The sequence below is a fragment of the Bos indicus genome, chromosome 14 (assembly GCF_029378745.1).
Source record: "Bos indicus isolate NIAB-ARS_2022 breed Sahiwal x Tharparkar chromosome 14, NIAB-ARS_B.indTharparkar_mat_pri_1.0, whole genome shotgun sequence".
Lineage (NCBI taxonomy): Eukaryota > Metazoa > Chordata > Mammalia > Artiodactyla > Bovidae > Bos > Bos indicus.
Window position 1 is genome coordinate 26,495,851 of NC_091773.1, and position 23,137 is coordinate 26,518,987.

Consider the following 23,137-nt stretch of genomic DNA (forward strand, 5'->3'; position numbering starts at 1 on the left):
CATACTACTATGTGTAAAACAGATAACCAACAAGGAACTATTTAGAACAGGGAACTATATTAATATTTGTAATAACTTGTAAGGAAAAAGAATCTGAAAAAGAACATATGTATGTATAACTGAACCACTTTGCTGCACACCAAGAACTAACACAACATTGAAAGTCAATTATACTCCAATTTAAAATAAAACTCTCAGGGTAAAATGCAAAAAATAAAAATACATAAATTAAAAGCTACCAGATTTGTTAAGATTAGATGATTTGGGTGGTTTGTTACACATTTTCAATTGCATTAGATGTATGTGAAGTTTAACAATAATTGTCAGATACTTAATAGATACACAGAGTATACATATAGATAACATATAATAGAAGACCTGGTTCTCTTCTAACATCATCGTCACCTTCCTCGGCATGAACTAGCTCACTTGGATCTGCCTGGGAGAAACCACCACCATCCACCAACATGGTGAACTTCACAGTAAACCAGATCCGGCCCATCATGGACAAGAAGGCCAACATCAGGAACATGGCCTTCATCACCCACGTGAACCATGCCAAGTCCACTCTGACGGACTTCCTGATGTGCAAGGCGGGTGTCATCGCCTCTGCCCGGTCTGGGGAGACCTGTTTCACTAACACCCGGAAGGATGAGCAGGAGCGTTGCATCAGCATCAAGTCAATGGCCATCTTCCTTTTCTACAAGCCTTCAGAGAACAACTTGAATTTCATCAAGCAGAGCAGGGATGGCTCTGGCTTCCTCATTAACCTCATCAACTCCCCTGGGCATGTAGACTTCTCCTCAGAGGTGACAGCTGCGCTCCATGTCACCGACAGCACCTTGGTGATGGTGGACTGCATGTCGGGCATGTGTGTGCAAACACAGATGGTGCTGTGCCAGGCTGTCACCAAGGGCGTCAAGCCAGTGCTGATGATGAACAAGATGGACCCGGCCCTGCTGAACTGCAGCAGGAGCCCAAGGAGCTCTACAAGCCCTTCCAGCACATTGCGGAGAACATCAACGTCATTGTCTCCACCTATGGCAAGGGCGAGAGCGGCCCCATGGGCAGTGTCATAATCAACCCTGTCCTCAGTACTGTTGGCTTCGGGTCTGGTCTCCACAGTTGGGCCTTTACCCTGAAGTAGTTTGCAGAGTTGTATGTGGCCAAGTTTGTTGCCAAGGGCGAAGGCCAGCTGGGGCCTGCTGAGTGGGCCAAGAAAGTGGAGGACATAATGAAAAAGCTGTGGGGAGACTGGTACTTTGATCCACCCACCAGCAAGTTCAGCAAGTCAGCCAACAACCCAATGACAAGAAGCTGCTGCTAACATTCTACCAGCTCATCCTGGACCCCATCTTCAAGGTGTCTGATGCAATCATGAACTTCAAGAAAGAGGAGACGGCAAAACTAATTGAAAAACTGGACATCAAGTGGGACAGTGAAGATAAGGATAAGGAGGGCAAATCACTTCTGAAGGCTGTGATGCGCCGCTGGCTGTCTGCTGGGGACACCCTGCTGCAAATGATCACCATCCATCTGCCCTCCCCTGTGATGGCCCAGAAGTACCACTGTGAGCTCCTGTACGAGGGGCCCCCAGGTGAGGAGGCAGCCATGGGCACTAAAAGCTGTGATCCCAAAGGCCCTCTCATGATATACCTTCCAAAATGGTGTCAACCTCTGACAAAGGTCAGTTCTATGCCTTTGGCCAGGTCTTCTCAGGGGTGGTGTACACTGGCCTGACGGTCTGCATCATGGGACCCAACTCCATGGAGAAGGAGGACCTGTACCTGAAGCCAATCCAGAGGACAATCCTGATGATGGGCTGTTATGTGGAGCCCGTTGAGGATGTGCCTTGTGGCAACATCATGGGCCTGGTGGGCGTGGATCAGTTCCTGGTGAAGACCGACACCATCACCACCTTTGAGCATAGCCACAACACACGGGCAATGAAGTTCAGTGTGAGCCCTGTTGTCAGGGTCATTGTGGAGGCAAAGAACCCAGCAGACCTGCCCAAGCTGGTGGAGGGCCTGAAGCAGCTGGCCAAGTCGGACCCCATGATGCAGTGTATCATTGAGGAGTCCAGGGAGCACATCATCATTGGGGGCTGGGGAATTGCACTTGGAAATCTGCCTCAAGGATGGGGAGGAGGATCATGCCTGCATCCCCATCAAGAGAAATCTGACCCAGTTGTCTCGTACTAGGAGACTGTCAGCAAGGAGTCAAACGTGCTCTGCCTGTCCAAGGTCCCCAACAAGCACAATAGGCTTTATATGAAGGCACAGCCCTTCCCTGATGGCCTAGCCGAGGACATCGACAAGGTCTGCCCACCAGTAGCTCAAGCAGGGGGCCCGCTACCTGGCCGAGAATTATAAGTGGGATGTGGCCAAACCCGCAAGACCTGGTGCTTTGGCCCTGATGGCATGGGCACCAGCATCCTCACGGACATCACCAGGGGCATGCAATACCTCAATGAAATCAAGGATAGTGTGGTGGCTGGCTTCCAGTGGGCCACCAAGGAGGGGGCGCTGTGCGAGAAGTACATGTGGGGTGTGTGCTTTGACGTTCATGATGTGACACTGCATACCAATGTCACCCACTGTGGGGGTGACCAGAGCATCCCCATGGCCCGGCACTGCCTGTACGCCCGTGTGCTGACCGCCCAGCCCCGGCTCGTGGAGCCCATCTACCTTGTGGAGATCCAGTGTCCAGAACAAGTGGAAGAATTGATGCTTTTGAACTTTGGTGTTGGAGAAGACTCTTGAGAGTCCCTTGGACTGCAAGGAGATCCAATCAGTCCATTCTGAAGGAGATCAGTCCTGGGATTTCTTTGGAAGGAATGATGCTAAAGCTGAAACTCCAATACTTTGGCCACCTCATGCGAAGAGTTGACTCATTGGAAAAAACTCTGATGCTGGGAGGGATTGGGGGCAAGAGGAGAAGGGGACGACAGAGGATGAGATGGCTGGATGGCATCACTGACTCAATGGACGTGAGTCTGAGTGAACTCCGGGAGTTGGTGATGAACAGGGAGGCCTGGCGTGCTGCGATTCATGGGGTCGCAGAGTCAGACACGACTGAGCGACTGATCTGATCTGATCTGATCTGATGGTGTCCTGAACAGGAAGCTGGGCCACGTCTTCGAGGAGACCCAGCTGGCTGGCACCATGTTTGTCGTGAAGGCCTACCTGCCTGTTAATGAGTCCTTTGGCTTCACTACTGACCGGAGGTCCAACATGGGCGGCCAGGCCTTCCCCCAGTGTGTGTTCTGGGGGACCCCTTCAACAACACCAGCTGCCCCAGTCAAGTGGTGGTGGAGACGCGCAAGCACAAACGCCTGAAGGAAGGCATCCCAGCCCTGGATAACTTCCTGGACAGGTTGCAGGCGGCCTCCGCGCAGCCAGCCATCTGGTGGGACTTGGCGCGGCCCCCGGGCCCAGGGACAGGTGACCACAGCAACAAGCCCCCACATTCTCCACGCCACCTCGAGGCTGTCCAGATCTGGTAACACTCTGCATGACAGGTTTCTGGGGCCCAATTCGTGCCATCGCTCAACATGAAGACTTGATGCCATTTCTTTCGATATTTATTTCCAGATTTCAGGGGCAACAGAAGTGCCCTTGCAGCAGGGACTGATCTGGCCAGTGGGGATGGGGGAGGGGATGGGACAACCAATACTTTTTTGTTGAGAGGGAAACTTAATGTCCAAAAAAAAGTTTAAAATAAACGCATTAAGAGGTTTAAAAACAAAAATAGAAGAACCAAAAGTCTCTACCAGACACTTGAAAAAACATTTGGCCACAATAACCATACCAGCTATATGGTTATTTCTGCCTGGAGCTCAGACCACTCCCCCAAGCTCCAGACCCAAATGTCCAGCTGTTCATTTGAGCAACTAGGATACAGCAGAAGTGATTTTCAAGGATAGGTCATAAAAGATACTGAGGGTTTGGCCTCCTGGTCACTCTCTCACCTCTCACCCACTGGGAGAAATCAGCTTCTGTGTCACGAAGATACTAAGCAGTTCTCTGGGAGGTCCACACTGTAAAGAACTAAGGCCTCAGTCATGTGCGTGAGCCACCTTGGAAATAAACCATCCAGCCCTAGTCAAGCCTTCAGGTGTCTGCAGGCTACAGCTCTGGCTGAGAGATTAAATGCAACCCCGTGAGAGACCTCCCAGAGAAGGCAATGGCATACCACTCCAGTACTCTTGCCTGGAAAATCCCATGGATGGAGGAGCCTGGAAGGCTGCAGTCCATGGGGTCACTGAGGGTTGGACACGACTGAGCGACTTCACTTTGACTTTTCACTTTCATGCACTGGAGAAGGAAATGGCAACCCACTCCAGTGTTCTTGCCTGGAGAATCCCAGGGACGGGAAAGCCTGGTGCGCTGTTGTCTATGGGGTCACACAGAGTCAGACACGACTGAAGCAACTTAGCAGCAGCAGCAGCAGAGAGACCTCCAAGCCAGGGCCACTGAGCTAAGCTGCTCCTAGATTTCTGATGCACAAACCTTGTGTGAGAATAAATGTTTATTGCTGTTTTAAGGTTATACTGTAGTTTTTAATAATCTATTTATTTGAAGAAATTGTTGAGAATTGATCCCCAGATTCCTTAAATTGAGAAATTTAAAAGAGTAGAAGTGCAGCAATGATTCTTGGGCAAATCTAAATTAACCTTGCAGATTTTTAAATGTGAGTCTTTAGAGGTAATCTCAATTTTGAAAGAAAAGATTTATTCTTTTAATAACTTTTTTAAATCAAAAAGCTGGAAAAAATAGACTTCTATTTTCTCCATTTTAGAAGTGAAAATGTGATTCTTTGATATCGTTTTCCTCTCTCACTCCACGGGTTGAAAATTCTGATAATGAGATCGCTAGATGCAGAGATAAAGAGTATACAGGAGGATAGTGTTAGTCACTCAGTCATGTCCAGACTCTTTGAGACCCCAAGGACTGCAGCATGCCAGGCTCCTCAGTCCATGGAATTCTCCAGGCAAAATACTGGAGTGGGTTGTCATTCCTTTCTCTAGGGGATCTTTCTGATACAGGAGGAAGGGGAGGTGGAAGAAGGTTGAAATGTGATCTCATAGTTCCTGGCACCCATCTCTAACAAAAGATATCAGTGACAGAAGGTTTTGTGTGTCCACACCTCCCACTGGGACACAGCTAGCTTATCATGTCCTCAAAAATGGAGAGAAATGGTTTTCCCTTTATCAAAATTTAAAGACCTTTATGGGTAATGATTAAAATAAATTGAAGTACTCATGGGAGTGGTAATTGGTTCTCTCTTCACTCTACATGAGGTATTCACCTCATGGTTCCTCATTCTTATAATGATCCTGACTTTTCCAAAATAAGGGTCCCTACCAATACACACAGGACATAGAACATAGCAAGGATAAGTGGAGGCAAGGGTTTGAAGTAACTGCATGGTCTAGTCTCTGCTGACAAAACCCAGCAATGCAGAGAGTAGAATATTGCTGACATTAATGTGGTTCTGTAAGGGTCAGTCTTCTAATGTACTTAGATACATTTGCAGAAAATCATTCAACCGAGATTTGGTATGTAGACTTTCTACCAGGAATAACGTACTTTTCAGAGTTCCCTCACATCTACCTGCCAGCAATTCTGTTAGCAACTGGAATTATTATATCTATTGAGTATATGACAAAAATTCTCAGGGTCAGCTTGTTAGTGGCAAGAAAGACTATAATTTAGACCTCTTGGAGTCCAATATAGGGCCTTTCCCCAGGCCACTGTTAAGGACTTAGAAAAGTGGGTAATTTAAGAACACAATTTTGGTTTTTAATTTGCTTTTAAATTTTGTATTAATTCAAAATAGTTTATGTAATATTTTTAATCCATGATTTTATAAAATGAGCTTATTATTATTCTAATATTCATTGTTTCTCTCATTCACGCACCTACAGAGATTCCATTCTATCATTAATGTTAAGTCCACTGATTTAAAAAACTAACCTACATACAAAGTTTGAGCAAGCTCCGGGAGATGGTGAAGGACAGGGAAGCTGGGTGTGCTGCAGTACACGGGGTTGAAAAGAGGCAGATACAACCGAGCAACTGAACAACAGCAACATATAAAAGAAAGTTTCTTCACTTACCTGCACACACTTTGATTAAGGATGTGAATTTGCAATCATTCCATTTTGACTCTTCAAGTAAACCTTTGAAGGAGGAGCAGAATGGAATGGAAGAGAGAAAACAGTCATCTTTGGCTTTGACAAGTGGTCAGAAATAGGTCACAAGTAGAAAAGTAAGATAGGGAGTACTAAGTGTGTTACCCGGCAAGAATATAAATGGCTGGTGAGATGGGTAAGGTGAATGAAGTACAGTGGAGAGGGCTGTTGAAGCATTTAGAATGATTAGGTTTAAAGCAGTAACCATGAAAGATAATGTCCTTTGAGGCTGTTTAGATGGCTGTCCTGTAAAATCTACCCTTATTTCCCAGAACAAAATTCTGTCCTCTAAGATAACACTGTAGCTCTCCCATTAGCCTTCATCAAGCCAAAACTACCCATGACTTAGCACAAAGAGACTCTAATCTTCTTCCAGGCAGTGTCTTTGTTGGGCTTATTTAACTCCTACAGTTCTTAGCGACGAGTTGGAGGTGAAGGACAGGCAGAGGATGAAGGGAAGGCAGAAATGACTTCAGTGTTGACTTAGTGTCTCCATGGATCTTGACACTTTGCTAGACACTGCACTTGTGTTATCTTATGAGGAATCTAAGGCTTAGAGAGTTTAGTAATTTACCCAAGGTCACTCAACTGATAGGAAGTAAATTCAGGATTTGAACCTCTTTCTGCCTCCAAAACTGGTACTGAGCTTATTAGTATTTGCAGGAAAATTAGTTCTGGCATGGTGTTTAGAAATGGCTGAAAGCATTTTACCATGGTTCTTAATTATTTCTGGGTCATGGGCTCATGCAGAGATCTCTCCCATGAAATTACATATATGCAAATACATACAACATTGTGCATACCATTTCACAAGGATCACAGGGCTCCCAGAGCACATCAAGGGCTAGCCAAGGAAACCATGGAAACCAAAGTAAGAACCTATGATGACAGTATTCCAAACCACTCTTCTCCTATCCCATTCCCCGCTACCTCTCTTCCCACAGACTGAGAGCCATCAAAACCAGAGAAAGTTTAAACACATGAAAAGTTTGATTGGGAAGAGCAAATTCAAAATTCTAATATAATGCTTTACTTAAAAATGTTGTGGAAAATTTGAACAAGGAGACCTTGGAGAATGTAGACTATCTTTAAATTTCACAGTCATGATCTTCAGACCACATGTGAGGTAAGACTGAGAGATGAGGTTATCAGAATTCATCCTCAGGGGAGTGAAATAGCTGAAAATAAACTGAATGGAAAATCCTATGATTTAAGGTAAGAAAGGTTTATTTCTATCATTTTTGCCAATGAAATTTTTCTTGAAAAATGTCTTTGGATTTTGGGGGCTAAATAAAATGTTTGAGATGAAGTTTGTGTGGTTTTTATTTATATTCTGTATTATTTCAAAGAGAATTCAAGATACCGTATAGGCTTAGAGAAAATAAAATAAAATGTGAATTACACATAGAAAAAAATAAACGTAGAGACATAAACTAGAGAGACAGGAGTGGAGCTGATTTTACAACATGAATTTGTATACTGATAAGGCCTCTACTTCCTCAAGGTAATTTTTAAAAATTATGCAGCACTAAGGGTTTTTCCAGCACTTTGGCCATCTCATGTGAAGAGTTGACTCACTGGAAAAGACCCTGATGCTGGGAGGGATTGGGGGCAGGAGGAGAAGGGGATGACAGAGGATGAGATGGCTGGATGGCATCACCAACTCAATGGACATGAGTCTGAGTGAACTCCGGGAGTTGGTGATGGACAGGGAGGCCTGGCGTGCTGCAGTTCACAGGGTCACATAGAGTCAGACACGACTGAGCAACTGAACTGAGCTAAACTGAAGGGTTTCTCATATTAAGTATATATTTTTCAGAATTCACAAAATACCTTCATATGCATTATCTCATTTGATCCCAAACTGAAAAGGCAATAATTTTGAGGCAATTATTCTTTACATTTTTCAGAAAAGAAAACCAAGGCTCAGGGAGGGACTTGGAAAATCTAGTCCTTGTTATTTTCAACGCCACTGTTACAATTCCTGTGAACCAGTAACTGATGCCTCTCAGTTCTGTGGAAGAACAATAAACACTTGATTCCTGTGGCCATGACATCTTCATGAGAGGATTACCACCTCTTTATAGGTGCTTTAGATCTGGAGATGGACAGACATAAAATTGAAGGACTTCAGACTTGGAATAGACCTTTCAGGTAACTTGATCACTTTATTGTGATCACATCAAAACTCTCTAGGAAGCCAAAAGATTTGTCACAATCATTCTGTTTGTAGCAGGGCCAGGGTCAAAGGCAGGTTTCCTGAATCCTTCTCTTTACACTTTATTCTCTATAGCTCCATACATACCCTTTCTATAATTTTTTTTACAGACACAATTCTGACCTTTCTTTCCCCAGTTCCTCTCGTGTTCACTGAGTAAACTGCTGCATGCCAACTACCCAGCTACCAACCCTGGTAGCCCCCGCATGACCTGACACCAGTGACTTTTCCCACTGCTCACTTCCTGTAACTGCATGGGAATGCTTTTGATTGTAAGGATGCTAGTCCTTTGGGTAACATCCTCAGAGTGGTCTCGTGCAGACTATGGATAAAGAACATACTTTTGGGAACAGCAGGGAACTGAGTCTCTTCTGGAAGGAGGGGACTTTCTAGGTGTCTGTCGTCAGAAAAGATTTGAGTGAAGGCACTCAGATGGGAGGGACAAAATGACCTTTGAAATTCTGGAGGACTAGGGCAGAAACCCTCTCTCCCACCTCCCAAACCAAAGATAAGTGAACCAGGTTATGAAATGCCTGGTAATTTTTCATGTCAAATTTTTGTGTGCTATCTTTGAAAATCACTTCCAAACACTGAAGAAAAATCCCTCTGAGCTGACGTTTGGAAAGGCCATTCAACCACATACCAGCCAACCACTGCCAGCCCCACATGAAGGTGACAGTAGAATGACAGATTTCAAAAGGGAGAGGAAAGTGTTAGGCAACAGGAACCAGGGCCACTGTCTCCCAGTCACTTCTGCCCTAACAACTCTCCTTCCACTGCCAAGGTCAGAAGCCTCGGGTTAGCAAATGAGCTCCCTTAGGCAACTCTGAATTCCCTCAACAGATTCAGGACCCTGCACATTGTTTCTTGCGCCTAAATTTCAGTTCCCTTCCCAACCTTTTGTCCTTTTGACAAACTTACTCATCCTTCCTACGTCTAGTTCAGAGATGATCTACTTTAGATAACCTATTCTGACACTATCCTGTTCTCCATCTCCTCTTCCAAAACCTGTGCTCTTTTAGAACAGACTTTGCTTTCAGTTCCAATGCCCAGCAGTGCAGGAAATATAGTATGTACTTGGTGTTAGTTGAATGAATGAAGAAGTCACTGTGTTCTTTTGAGTGCATTTTTCAATAGGTAATTCATGAGCACTGAAAATCCAAACTGCACTCGAAAAATTCAGTGAAAAGTATATCTCCCCCCAACTATATTCCCTCTGACCCTTGGTCCCAGTTGTGTCCTTTCAGACTATGTACATAAGGGTATTTAAGTGCATTCCTGTCATTTTTCTACATAATAGTAAAAAGAAATTTATCTTTATTTGCATAACAATACAGCTTATATACAAATATGTATATTATATATATATATCACTTATTACATATATATAGCAGAAGTATGTATTTATAGACTGAGTCCTGTGCCTTATTTTTACTTGGCAGAAGACAGGCTTTCTTTTCTTTCCTTTTAATTAAGACCACGCAGTATTCCACCGCAGGGGTACACCAAGGTTGCCCTCACATTCCCTGATTTAGGGTTTCAGATTTACACTTCCATTATTTTCACTGTCAAAGCCCCGTCCCCCAGCGCAGAAATACCCTCACCCTCCAACCCCTCCCCCACGCCCGCCGTCCCAGCGGCTCCATCATTTTCAAACCCCTTGTCACGAGCCCAGGGCAGGCCCAGCGCCGAACGCGACCTCCGCCTTCCACCACGTACCCCGCGTCCCCGCCGCAGAGCGGAAGGACGCGGCACCGCGCGCGTCGCGGCGACGGAGCCGCACGGCCCCTCCCCTCCCCTAGCGTCTCCCGGCCGCCGGCGCCACCCGCTCAAAGGGCCCGGAACGACCGGCGCCTGGCCTCGCCCGGTTCTGGGTGGACCGGGAGGATGGGCGCGGCCGGCTAGGCGCGGCGCTGGGCGGAGCTCCGGCGGGGGCGGGGCTCTGGCTGGGCGGGGCTCCGGCAAGCGGGGCGGGGCGCGGCCGGCGAGCAGGGCTCCTCCCCTTTCCTCCGGCGGCGCCGGCGGCCGCAGCACTTCCGGGTCGGCGCGGAGGCGGGGCGGAGGAGCCGCGGCGGCTGTTATTGTTCGAGTGTGCTCGGCCGGGCGCTGTCTCCCTCGGCTCGGTCGGTGTCAGTTTGTTCAGCTTCCCCTTGGACCCTCACTCCCGGCGGCTTACGGCGGCGGCGGCGGCTGCGGCGGGCGGGGCCTGGCTTTTCGAGGCCGAGTGGCGCCGGGGTGAGGGGCGCGGAGGAGGAGGAGCAGCAGCAGGAGGAGGAGCCGTGTGCCCTGGCACCGAGCGGCCGCGGCCATGGCGTACGCCTATCTCTTCAAGTACATCATCATCGGCGACACAGGTGAGGCCCGGGGCGCGGCGGCCGGCCGGGCGGGAGGCGGCGGCCCGGGGGCCGGGGCCGAGGGGCAAACGGCGTCGGGCGGCGGCGCAGGCTCGGTCGCCGCCGGGCGCCTCCCCGCCGCTCCATTTCCGCAGTGCTGGAGCTGGTGACGTGGGCACTGCGAGCGGCCGCGGCCTGGCCCGTCGCCCCCGCCCCGGCCCCGGCCGGGCCTGCAGCCGGGGGCCGCGGCAGCCGTTTCACCACCTGGTCTGGGGAGTAGATGACAGGGGAGCCGGCCTGGCTCTGAGGGTTGCACGCCCTGCCCGGAGCCTCTCACCTTGGGCCTCGCCGCCGCCCCCGAGAAAGGAAAAGGGGGGCCCGGGGAGAGCAGAAGGGGATGGAAGGAGGGTCTTGGCTTCCCTGACACATCCCACCTTCTCCGACCCGTTCACATCTGCCATGGCCTGGGCAAAGCGCTCCCCGGCGTGGGACAGCTAGCTGAGAAGGAGACATTAAAAAAAAAAAAAAAAAGATATATGTGTGTATATATGTATTTTTATCACTCTCAACTGCTAAGCCAGAATAAGTAACATCCCATTACTTGACGCCTGGGGAATGCTTTTCGAGGTCATTAAAACACGGAAGAGTTCTGTCTCTGTCGACTTTTGCCACGTGTAAACTGGCGTTATTTGATAGTAATGCAAGGCCGTTCAGTGCTCTCTGGTGCGTGTGCGTGTTGGGGACACTGGCTTTTTTTCCGATACATGAAATCCAGGCCCACAACTGCCAATTAATCAGGTGACCTGATGTCCATTTGAAGCAGAAAGACATACAGCTGTTTTTCACTTAAAATGACATCCCAGTGTATTTTGCAAAGTAGTCAAACTCATTGAAAAAATATATTTTTAAATTATTTATGGATTTTATGGCATTACTGTGAATCTAATAATAAAACTAAGACGTGTTCAGGTGTTAAAACTATTAATATACCAGAGTCTGATTTCAGTGATGACTCTTGCACAACTTTGGACCCTTTGCACAACTTTGGAAATGTAAGCGGCAGCTTGTGGTTGTACTAGTGATATGTCAGGTTGAATAAGTAACACTAGAGGCATGTTGATTGCTGCCTAAAAGAAAGATTTTCTGCTGTAAATAGTGTTTCAGCAATGTTTTTTGGCGTGCGCGTCGAAACTTGGTGGTTCTCTATGCAGAATCCTAGATAAAGCAATGTTTTGCACATGTTCAGTAGCAAATTTATATACTTTTTAAAATGCTGAAGGAAGTGGCCTACTGGTACATTTTAATTTAGGTTGTAACAGTGAGATTGGAAGAGGAAATTCACAATAACTATAATAGGAATGGGTTTGGGAAGTAGCAGGGTGATTATGGACATCAGCAGTAGTGACAGTTGAAATTAGCCTTTGCAGGTTTCTCTCTTTGAGCATACCGACTGAACATCTACTGTGGGTGAAGAGTTCTGCTGGGAGTAGCGGGGCTGCAAATACTAGCAAGTTGGTGCTGGGTTCTTCGGAATTTGCCCTCATGCCAAAACAGTGTCCAGGCAGTTCAGAGGGAAGACATTCATCCTTGCCCTTGCTGCTGTTGCCACCTGGTCCAGGTACACTTGGCAGTAGACTGTCCACCGCGCCGCCTTCTCCCCCCTCCAGTAACTGTCGGGTCAGCTGTCTGCACACTGGGCTCTTAGGGGCCATTCCTCCATTTCCATTCATTCGTTTGACCTTCAGGGACCTCCACGTCTATGCATGACTTCCCACGCTGGTCTTCTTTCCCACTGTCACTAGTCCCTGCCTTCCTCCTGCCGCTGAGGCCCTGTGCTTTTACCTGGTCAGAGTGCTCCTGCACTCTGTTTGGAGTGTCTCTCTGTCCAAATTTGTCTGTCCTCAAAGTTTGACTAGAGTCTTCCATAATGGTTTCACAGTCAGCATTTATTAAGTTCTTTTGATGTGTTAAGCATTCCTGGTATCCCAACTGGAAGTGACTACACCTCCTTATCTGGATGTATCCCCCTTTGTATTAATTCCTGTTTTGTAGATACTTGGGTGGGCATTTGTGTTTAATTACTTATCTTTTATGGGCAGAAAAGGTGTTTTTGCATGGTTTTGTATGCCAGGAAGATCTTAGTAGAAGGTAGGCCCCGATACTTAATTACATTATTGAAAGAATAGCCAAACAGGCCATAATGTTCCTATTAGTATACATTGATAACTTGACAGAAGAATTTTTTAGCCGAGTTCTGCCACTTTCTATTGATATCAACTTTGACCAGACCCCTTTGCCATGTTTTCTTAATTCAAAGTAGACCCACTTAATGTGCCCTCCCCACACACGCAAGAATGATAGTAAATCAATAGTGGGAGAGCCATCCTAATTTTTTTTTTTAACGTCATAGTGTGGAAAACATGCATTTTTAAAATGAAGAAAATCACTCCTTTTCCTGGTTTTCAGTTTTCCTACCTATTGAAACAGTCATTATTAGCGTGCCCCCCCCCCATAGTGAGATTAAGTAAGGACAGATATAAAAACACTGCACGTGATCAAGATACTGCTGAAATGTTCCTTTTCTTACTATATGGCCAAGTGCAGTTAAAATATAGCTTTAAAATTTTTCATGGGTAATGTCTTATTCCTGAAAAATCATTTAGGAAAATGTGTCATTTAAACCTAGATATAAAGTGGAAATTGGTTTTTAACAAGCCTGGACTAATATCATAAGCAGATAATTATCAAATGCAGAAGGAGAGAAAAATTATAATAAAACTATAATTGTTGCTTCTAAATTCTGGCATCTGCCTCCCATTTAATCTCATCACTGCCCTCCTTCTTGTTTCCTGCCTCTCATCTTGGTATACAGAAGCACAAACCTAGTTGTGTTCTATCTGAAATACCCTTTCTTCTGAGCTCCACTCCCCAAAATCCCACTCCGGCCAAAGTGAAAATCAGGTCAGAGTTTTTGATTACCTTAGCAGCTCCTGTTCATTCATTCATTTTTTCAAGGTGATAACAAACCCCACCCTTGCCTAGCTCCCTGTACTAGTTCCCTCCTCTCTTCTTTCTTTATTTAACCACCCCCACAGTTTGGTTTGCCTGTTTTTTGCTTAAAAACTTTTAAGGACAAGTGTTGTATGAGAAGGGATTCCCTCGTAGCTTAGTTATTAAAGAATCTGCCTGCAATGCCGGAGACCTGGGTTCAGTTCCTGGGTCGGGAATATCCCCTGGAGAAGGGAATGACAACCCACTCCAGTATTCCTGCCTGGAGAATTCCATGGACAGAGGAGCCTGGTGGGTACAGTCAGTGGAGTCGAAATAAACAAGACAAGGCTGAACACATGTTATCCTAACATCTGAATGTATTTTTTTATTTGAGATATGATTGACGTATAACACTGTTTTAGTTTCAGGCATATGATTTGGTAAGTAAGTGATTTGGTAAGTAAATATGTTGTGAAATGATTACCACAATAAGTTTCGTTAACATCCATCACCACATATAGCAAGAAAGTTGTTCTTTCCTTGTGATGAGACCTTTTAAGATACACTCTCCTAACTTTCAGCTGTTCCATACAGTGTTGATGACTATATTCATCATGCTGTACATTACATCCCTAGGACTTATAGCTAGAAGTTTGTACTTTTTGATCACCTTTAGTACAGCCTCTTAAATAATCTTTTTGTTTGTTTGGAATGGTTTTGACTTTGTTTTAAAAGTGAGGGTAGGCATTCAGTATCAGACATGTTCAATAGATAAGTGGATGGGCTCTTGGGGGAGGTGCTGCACTACCTGGAAGATAATACTTGATTTGCCACGTGGGCAAAGGGGAAATATCTAGTAGATAATTGCAAGTACATGTTTGTAGCTCAGTCGTTGATGTTTTTAAAACATAGTGATATTTGTTGTTGTCTGACTCTTTGTGTCTCCATGGACTGCAGCACGCCAGACCTCCCTGTGATACTGGCAAGTTGAAAACAGAGCTGTACCATGGGCCATTTTATTGAAGACTTTGCATGTGAAAGAGAAGGAGAGAGTGAGAAGTTTAAAGTTGATTGCAAGATCAAGTTGGCTGGTGTGTGTGTGTGTATTAGGATAGGGGAGACTTGAGGTCGAAAGTTTGAAATTACTAGAGAAAGGGCAGGGGCTAAATCCCAGAGGATTCCGGGAAAGAACAGCATTTGATTCTCTGTAGGTTTGAAACTGTAACAGCTGGAAGACTTCTTCCTCTGGGACACTCTAATTTGAGTTTCTTTACATTCTTATGAGTCACCTGGTGTATTGGTTTTTTGGTGTTTTGTTTTTTTTTTTTTTTTTTCTTTTAAAGATTCACTGAGGGCCTAACCCTCAGTGATTTTGAGTCACTCCATCTGAAGTGGAGCTTCATGTTGCAAAACCTAAGGCCAGAAACAGTGATCATTTTATATAATTATATGAGCAAGTTTGTTAGACTGTTTCGGAAAACACACAGTAGGAAAACAAACTGGGAAGTTGGGAGGTAGAAAAATTCCATTAACTTTTTAAAAATTATAAGATATATCATTCATGTAAAACAAATCCAAATGTATATGTTAACACAGTTTAAGGAATAGAGTTGAATCAAATAACCCATGTGAGAGAAATACAGAGCCTCATCACTTGAGTCTCCACAAGGCTTTCTCTCACCTGAATTCTGTATTAGTCCTTCCTTAGCGTTTTCTTCATAGACGTCTCACCTAACACATCCCTGAACTACAGTGCCTAGTTCTGCCCATTTTTGGATGTGTTTAGTTGTTTTATTAAATGAGAGAGCTATGTTCCTGAAACATATCTTTTAATGTCACCCAGAATTTACTTGAAGTTTTCGCTTTCTGCATGTTATTTCCTGTCCTTCAGGATTTTTGACTCCCCTTCCCCTTTCCATCCCAGCCAGAGTATTTGCTGCCTGCTTCCCCTAATATTTATATTGCTCCTGAGACTGCCTTTTGAGCCACAGAGGCCGCGGCCCTGGGTTTCTCATCCCTTTGCCCCTTTCTCCTCTCCTGGTGAAACTGCCTCCTCATCTCCAATCATGCCCCACTCTTCTCTCTGGTGCTCGTGTCCTTTCTGTCCCCACTCCATTGCTGCTCCCACTCCAACATGAAATTAATTTTCTCCTTTATCTCTCCCCCTGCTCCCCCTCCCCCATGTTATCTCCACAGCTCTCCTCCTCTTAGCCTGTCCTTTTGATGTTTGACTTGAGCAGATCCTAATTTTGCCAGCTCAGCTGTTTTTCCCTCTCACTCTGGCCCAGCTGTGCTTGCTGCATTTTGTTATTCTGTGCTCATCCTCAGTCTGGGAGGCTGTGTCCTTTTGCCACAAAAGATACAACCGCGTACTGACTGCCCCCGTCCCTCTCTCAGACTTCTCGTTTTCTGTGACACTTCCCCATTTGTTTTCATCAGTAGCATTCATTTGCAGGTTTTAAAATACTCCACATTCTAGCTGTTATTCCTCACTTGTAAGTAAAGGACACCCAGCAAAGAGATGCAGAGTTCCCTCTGCTGTCATACACTCATACACGCCGAAGTCGCTCAGTCATATCCGACCCTTTGCGACTCCATGGATTGTAGCCCACCAGGCTCCTCGGTCCATGGGATTTTCCAGGCATGAATACTGGAGTGGGTTGCTGTTTCTTTCTCCAGGGGATCTTCTTGACCCAGGGATCAAACCCGGGTCTCCGGCATTGTAGGTAGACGCTTTACCGTCTGAGCTACCAGGGGATCCCCATAGGCACCCTTTTTAATGCCTGCTGCTGCTAAGTCACTTCAGTCGTGACCGACTCTGTGCGACCCCATAGACGGCAGCCCACCAGGCTCCCCCGTCCCTGGAATTCTCCAGGCAAGATCACTGGAGTGGGTTGCCATTGCCTTCTCCTTTAATGCATGCAGTGTTCCTCAACTCAGACAACTTGGGTCTCACCTTTGGAGATACTGTTTTAGTGGATCTGCAGCGAGTCCTGGACATCTGTATTTTTTAAAAAACATCCTTTGCAGTGGTGTGTGGCACTCCCCTCCGTGTCAGTTGTGGGCTCTCTGCCTGACTTTTTCTAAAATTAATTCTTTCCTGCTTTCAGGTTTTCTGCTCTCTGGGATTTTAAGTAATTGCTGAGGCAGCAGTTCAGTTCAGTTCAGTTCAGTCGCTCAGTTGTGTCCGACTCTTTGCGACCCCATGAATTGCAGCACGCCAGGCCTCCCTGTCCATCACCAACTCCCGGAGTTCACCCAGACTCACGTCCATTGAGTCAGTGATGCCATCCAGCCTTCTCATCCTCTGTCATCCCCTTCTCCTCCTGCCCCCAATCCCTCCCAGCATCAGAGTCTTTTCCAATGAGTCAGCTCTTCACAAGAGGTGGCCAAAGTACTGGAGTTTCAGCTTTAGCATCATTCCTTCCAAAGAACACCCAGGGCTGATCTCCTTTAGAATGGACTGGTTGGATCTCCTTGCAGTCCAAGGGACTCTCAAGAGTCTTCTCCAACACCACAGTTCAAAAGGATCAGTTCTTTGGCACTCAGCTTTCTTCACAGCCCAACTCTCCTTCATATCCAGGTTTAATCCCTGGGTTGGGAAGATCCCCTGGAGAAGGGAATGGAACCCACTCTGGCATTCTTACTTGGCGCATGGACAGAGGAGCCTGGTGGGCTACAGTCTGTGGGGTCACAGAGAGTCAGACATGACTCAGCGACTAACACTACTTCTACTAAGGCATATCCTGGGTGAATTTATACAGAAATCTCTATCACATTAGTTTTTGGCACTCGATGTCTACCTAGTGGATTCTTAGGAAGAATTTTCCACACTTTTTGTAGTTCATCTGCGATATCGAAAGCTTTTAATCCTTTAACTGGTTTGTGCAAAGTAACCATTTCATAAATGAAGAAACTGAGCTGTGTCCTTTGGGAAAAACTATTTCTTCTCTCCCACAAGCTCTTCTACTTTTCATAGCTATGATGTACCTCTAAGTTTCTCCAGTTCTTTCTTGAAAGTGTTGCCATTTTCAGGGGTAGCTGACTGTTACTATGTTTCTGGTCCAATCTGAGGGAAAAAACAAGAAAATGAATGTTGATGGATGATGAGTGAAGTTCTTGAAGGCACAGAGTTAGTGCCTCAGAACATGATGAATGTACACTAGGTAGCCTCTGCTGGTTAGGCTGCACGCATTGACCAGTTTATTTCTCCTTTCAAAAAGGATTTAATTGGGCTTCCCTGGTGGCTCAGATGGTAAAGCGTTGGCTTGCAATGCGGGAGACCCGGGTTCGATTCCTGGGTTGGGAAGATCCTCTGGAGAAGGAAATGGCAGCCCACTCCAGCACTCTTGCCTGGAAAATCCCATGGACGGAGGAACCTGATAGGCTATAGTCCATGGGGTCACAAAGAGTCAGACATGACTGAGTGACTTCACATACAAATTTTCTACAGTTTTAAATGCAAGTGAGAGAGAGTGTATTAGTTTATGTTGCTAACATAAACCACCATATTTTTAGCAGCTCCAGCAATGCAAATCTTAGAGTTCTGAAGTTCTGCATAAGTTCATGTACATGGCATTACATGTCTGAAGTCCGATGTATGTCTCAGTGCGCTATCATCAAGTTCTTGGCAGGTTGGGTTCCCTTCTGGAGGGTCCATGCTCATTCAGGTTGTTGGTGGAATAGTTCCGTGCTGAGGTCTCCATTTTCTTGCTGGTGTCATCAGTTCCTGGCTTCCTGAGTCTACCCACCTAGTCATGTGATTTGGCCCCCTTCCTTCATCTTCAAAGCAACAGTGGGTTAGGTTCTTCTGTGTGTTTCTGACTCTTCTTGAATCATCCAATCTCTCATTGAAGCCGGGAAAGGTTTTATGTTTTAAAGACTTAGATAATTAGATTGGGTTTACCTGGATAATCAAGGATAATCTCCTCATCTCAAGGTCTGTAATCTTAATCACATCTGCATGGGCCGCCTTGCCTTGTAGGGTAGCATACCCATAGGTTCTAGGGATTGATTAGAGTGTGTGTATCTTGAAGCAGGTCAGTGGGGGAGTTTATCTTCCCTACCACAGCAGGCTGAGGAGAAGCAGTAGGTAGAAACAATAAATTGAAGTCAGAAATAGCATTAATATCCATGCTGTGTACACTTTTTTGAAGTGGACACTGTATTTAGCACCACTGCAGAAGGAGAAGAGGATGTCAGAGGATGAGATGGTTGGACAGCATCACCGATGAAATAGATGTGAACTTGGGCAAACTACGGGAGATGGTGAGGGACAGGGAGGCCTGGCGTGCTGCAGTCCATTGGGTCACAGAATCGGACACAACTGGGGGGCTAAACTAAACTGCACTGCAGAGAACTCTCTCTCATCTACTTACTTACAGTAATCATCAATTTTTTAAAAGTATGTGTACTCATATACTTATTCCTTAATTGAGTCTTGAAAGACATTTTCTTCTGGTTCCCTTAAAAAAAATAGACAGTATGGTGAAAAATGTAAATATACAAGTAGTATATTTGAACATGAGCTTCCCAGGTGGCACTAAGGTTAAAGAACTGCCTCCCAATGCAAGAGACATAAGAGATGCTGGTTGGATCCTTGGGTGGGAAGATCCCCTGGAGGAGGGCATGGAACCCACTCCAGTATTCTTGCCTGGAGAATCCCCATGAACACAGGAGCCTGGCGGGCTACCGTCCATAGTATCTCACAGAGTCAGACACAACTGAAGTGACTTAGCATGTACACACGCATATTTGAACATATGGGGCCTTTTCTAGGGGTATAACTCATTGAATCTGAACAATTATATCCATGAGGAAGGCTCTACTTTACAGTGAAGGAAGGTGGACTGATTGTCACATCACACAGCTAGTTAACTGACCAAGCTGGAATTTGAGCCCAGATCTTTCTGACTCCAAAGGCCATGCTCTCTCTCCCATGTCATACACATTTCTTAATTCCCACATATTCCATATCATACCTCTTGTGTTGGCTTATCAGCTGCTTGGTCTGTGGAGTTGATGTGGAAGTACACAGTCCCTCAGTTCGCTTTTCTACTAAAACAGAAACTACCTCCACTCTGCAAAACTGAGCAGAAATATTCTATCAATAAAACAAGGATAGTCTGTTTACTGCTCCTCAGCAGCTCTGAGAGCTTGGGCAGCCTCTTCAGTCTCTGAATCTCAGTGTCTTCATCTATAAAATGGAATAAATAAGTGAGATTTTGTGTGTGACTAAATAAATGGTTAATAATTCATGTTCTTTTTTTATCTTTTTTATCATTTTTATACTTCTTTGAATGTCTTCAAGAATTTCCCCATATGCATTTGAAAAACTAAACCAAACTTGACCAATGCTATATAGTGTTTGAATTATGCTGTTCATAGCAAAAATCATTTCTTTCACCCTCCGTGTGAACTAATATGTTAATATGTTGATTTTTTTTTTCCTTCACTTTCTTGTGTAGCTTGCTCATTTATGGCCAGTTGATAACTTGAAAGAGTCTGCCATCTTTGACTCTCATTTCTCCAGAGTGGTTATCCGGCAACTGTCATCTTTGTTTCAGCCCTACTGTGTCACTTTTTTTGAAGTCTATTTTTTGTATAGCCCAGTACTCTTATTTTTTTTTTTTAAATTCAATCTGAGAGGCTGTCTTTTACCAGGAGAATGTAATCATTAGTGAATTTGAATTTTTTCCTGCCATCTGGCACCGGCCTAGTTCAGTCATGAGCAGGGATCAAGGCCTAGGTCCCAGGTTGTCCCTTTACTCTGGACTTCCTGGGGAGGCACACTTGTCCCACACAGGAAGCAGTATGGTAGACAGATCTCCCGGGCTTGTGTAGTGTCCTTGTAGGACAATCTGAAAGAGGATGCCTGCCCATAACTTACTTGTGCAAATGAACAATTCACTTAAATTCCTGCGTTTTCTCTCTGTAAGATGTGTGTAGTACTCCTGGCTTAGTGCACTCTATAGAGGTGTCCACCAGTGTTGTAAGTTTTTGGGTTTTTTTCCTCTAACTTTGGAGCTGTCTTTGAAACTCAAGTGTCAGTAGTTTGTTTCCCTTCATTTATGTACAGTTGATAAACCAGTGTAAGTGGTGCATTTGTACCTGCTCTGCAACCTCTGGCATTATTAACATTGATGGATAGCTCCCCCTTAACATTTGTCCACCTTTAGCAGTAACTACTCGGAGAAGGCAATGGCACCCCACTCCAGTACTCTTGCCTGGAGAATCCCATGGACGGAGGAGCCTGGTAGGCTGCAGTCCGGGGGGTCGCTGAGAGTCGGACACGACTGAGCGACTTCACTTTCACTTTTCACTTTCATGCATTGGAGAAGGAAATGGCAACCCACTCCAGTGTTCTTGCCTGGAGAATCCCAGAGACGGCAGAGCCTGGTGGGCTGCCGTCTTTGGGGTCGCACAGAGTCGGACACGACTGAAGCGACTTAGCAGCAGCAGCAGTAACTACTATGCATCTAGGAGGCAAATAATATGTTATTCTAAGTTCTCTTGGGTATTTTAGCTTAGACTGCATTCTTGAAAATTTCTTAAGGGCCTGCTGTTTGTGATTAGAAAAATATCTGGATTGGCATGGTGGCTCCTGCTTACTCATTGCTTTGGTAAAGTTCAGACATCTTTAGCTTCAGTTTTCTCATCTAGAAAATGTCAGTAGTACTAAGTTACCTACCTCACAGGATTTTTGTTAGCTTGAAACAAACATTGTACACAGATGTTTTGAAGCTGCAGGGTGCTTTATTAATGGCAGTATTTTAGAGATAATTTTTCTTATATGTTGAGTATCCTAAAATTAAGTTGTGGGTTTGGACGGGGGTGGTTTTTTGCTTATGGAAAAAGGTATTCACTATGCTGACTTTAAAACTATAATTACTTGAGTTGAAAGAAGCAAAACAACATGTTAACCTGCAAAATGGCAGTTCTTTGATCTTGAAATTCTCTCTGGACTCTATAAAAGAAAAAGTCTTTTCCAGACTCGGATGAGAAGAATATTGGGTAGAAGGTGCTCTTTTTCACTGGTCTCCAGAAAAGAGGTTGTAAGACGGAGAGTTGTTTCCTATACTCACTCATGGTGTCTTCAGGTTCCTTGCCAAAGTTTCTCTTAATTTTGAACCCCTTTGGAAAGAGGCGGTTCTATAGATCTGCAGGAGTCTTCAGTATAAATGAATCTATTGATCAAAAGTTATCTTCTCTGTTTGGCCCAAGTATTGTTGGTTCAGTTTTAACCGTTTCAAAGGGCAAAGTAAAAGTACATTTGTCCACAACTACTTATGTTAAAAGCTTTACTTGATAGAAATATTAATAAATAGGGAAATTAGTTACTAGGTTATAAACTGAAGCAGTAGTAGTTGTTTGCCTGGTGAGATAATTGACCAATCCTTTAAGAAAAATATTTGTTACACTTTTCCCAGATGACCTTTGGTATGGGGTGAAGAATTTCTTCTGGTTTTGCAGCTAAGTGGATTTTTAACTGGTTGAATAACTATCCTTAAGTACTGTCCATGTAGGCCACCTGGAGAGAGCATGCTGCTATATTCAATCCTAGATTTTTACATTTTATATTGGCAACAACTTGGATAAACTCCACTTTGGTTGAAAGAGCTAATGTGTGCATTACACCAGACAGAATCCAGAATGGCTGACTAAATTTAGCAAAGTGGAGTTTAATAAAAATGAAGTGAAAGCCCTATATTTACTTTTTTCTTAAAAAAAAAAAAATAATATATATATATATAAGATGGAGGTAGCTGGTTAAATAGCAGCACATGTCTAAAAGCTTAGAAGTTTTACATAACTAGGTCCAGTAGGAGTCCACAAAGGAAGAAATGTGACTCTCAGGAAAAGTGTAATGTACAAACAAGGCAGGTAGTAGTTGTGCTTAGTCAGGACTCAACTGCAGTTCAGTTATGGGAACTGGTTTCAGAGGGACATCTGCGCATTGGAATCTGTGCTCAGAGACCAGTCAGGGTGGTACAAAGGTGTGTCAACCATATTTCCCAACATATTTAGGAAAGGAAGAATAACTGAAACATTTTAACAAAAAAAGACTTAAAGGAGAATATAACAATGACCTCAAATACTTAGGTGACTGTCATATTAAAAGGGGGCTTCAACTTACCCTTTGTGGCTTTTTGCAGACAGAATCAGGACTACAAGTAGACGACTCGCTGTGAAATGGAAAGAGTATTAAGTGGTGAGTAGGTCGGTTACTGGGGTGTTCAGGCAGAGGTTTGATTGACACATTAGGACATGGAAGATGAAATTTATGCAACCAGTAGGGGATTGGATTCGAATATTTTTTTCTTTTTAAAGAAAGTTAAGGTATTATGTGGGCATTCCCGGTGCTGGAGTTAAGAAAAATGAGCAGGACTGCCCTACCCT

The 23,137-nt window shown here is 44.9% G+C and overlaps 1 protein-coding gene, 1 long non-coding RNA gene and 1 pseudogene across 4 annotated transcripts in view; 2 read left to right on the forward strand and 1 right to left on the reverse strand.

The window, feature by feature from the left end:
• Positions 1-430: 430 nt before the first annotated feature.
• On the forward strand, positions 431-10,653 carry LOC109568281 (elongation factor 2-like; annotated as a pseudogene).
• RAB2A (RAB2A, member RAS oncogene family) overlaps positions 10,429-23,137 on the forward strand; it is a 72,711-nt gene continuing 60,002 nt past the window's right edge. The window contains exons 1-2 of one of the 3 annotated variants that reach the window (XM_070802569.1): positions 10,429-10,768; positions 22,894-22,949. In XM_070802569.1, coding sequence (XP_070658670.1) covers positions 22,931-22,949 — 19 coding nt within the window. In that variant the 5' untranslated portion in view covers positions 10,429-10,768; positions 22,894-22,930. The remainder of the gene's footprint in view (positions 10,769-22,893; positions 22,950-23,137) is intronic. The other 2 variants (XM_070802568.1, XM_070802570.1) reach the window with 2 other exon arrangements.
• LOC139186898 (uncharacterized) lies at positions 17,587-22,926 on the reverse strand. The gene is made up of 3 exons (XR_011570579.1): positions 22,875-22,926; positions 19,720-19,934; positions 17,587-17,807 (listed from the first exon to the last, which is right to left on the reverse strand). It is a non-coding gene; the product is annotated as an uncharacterized lncRNA (long non-coding RNA).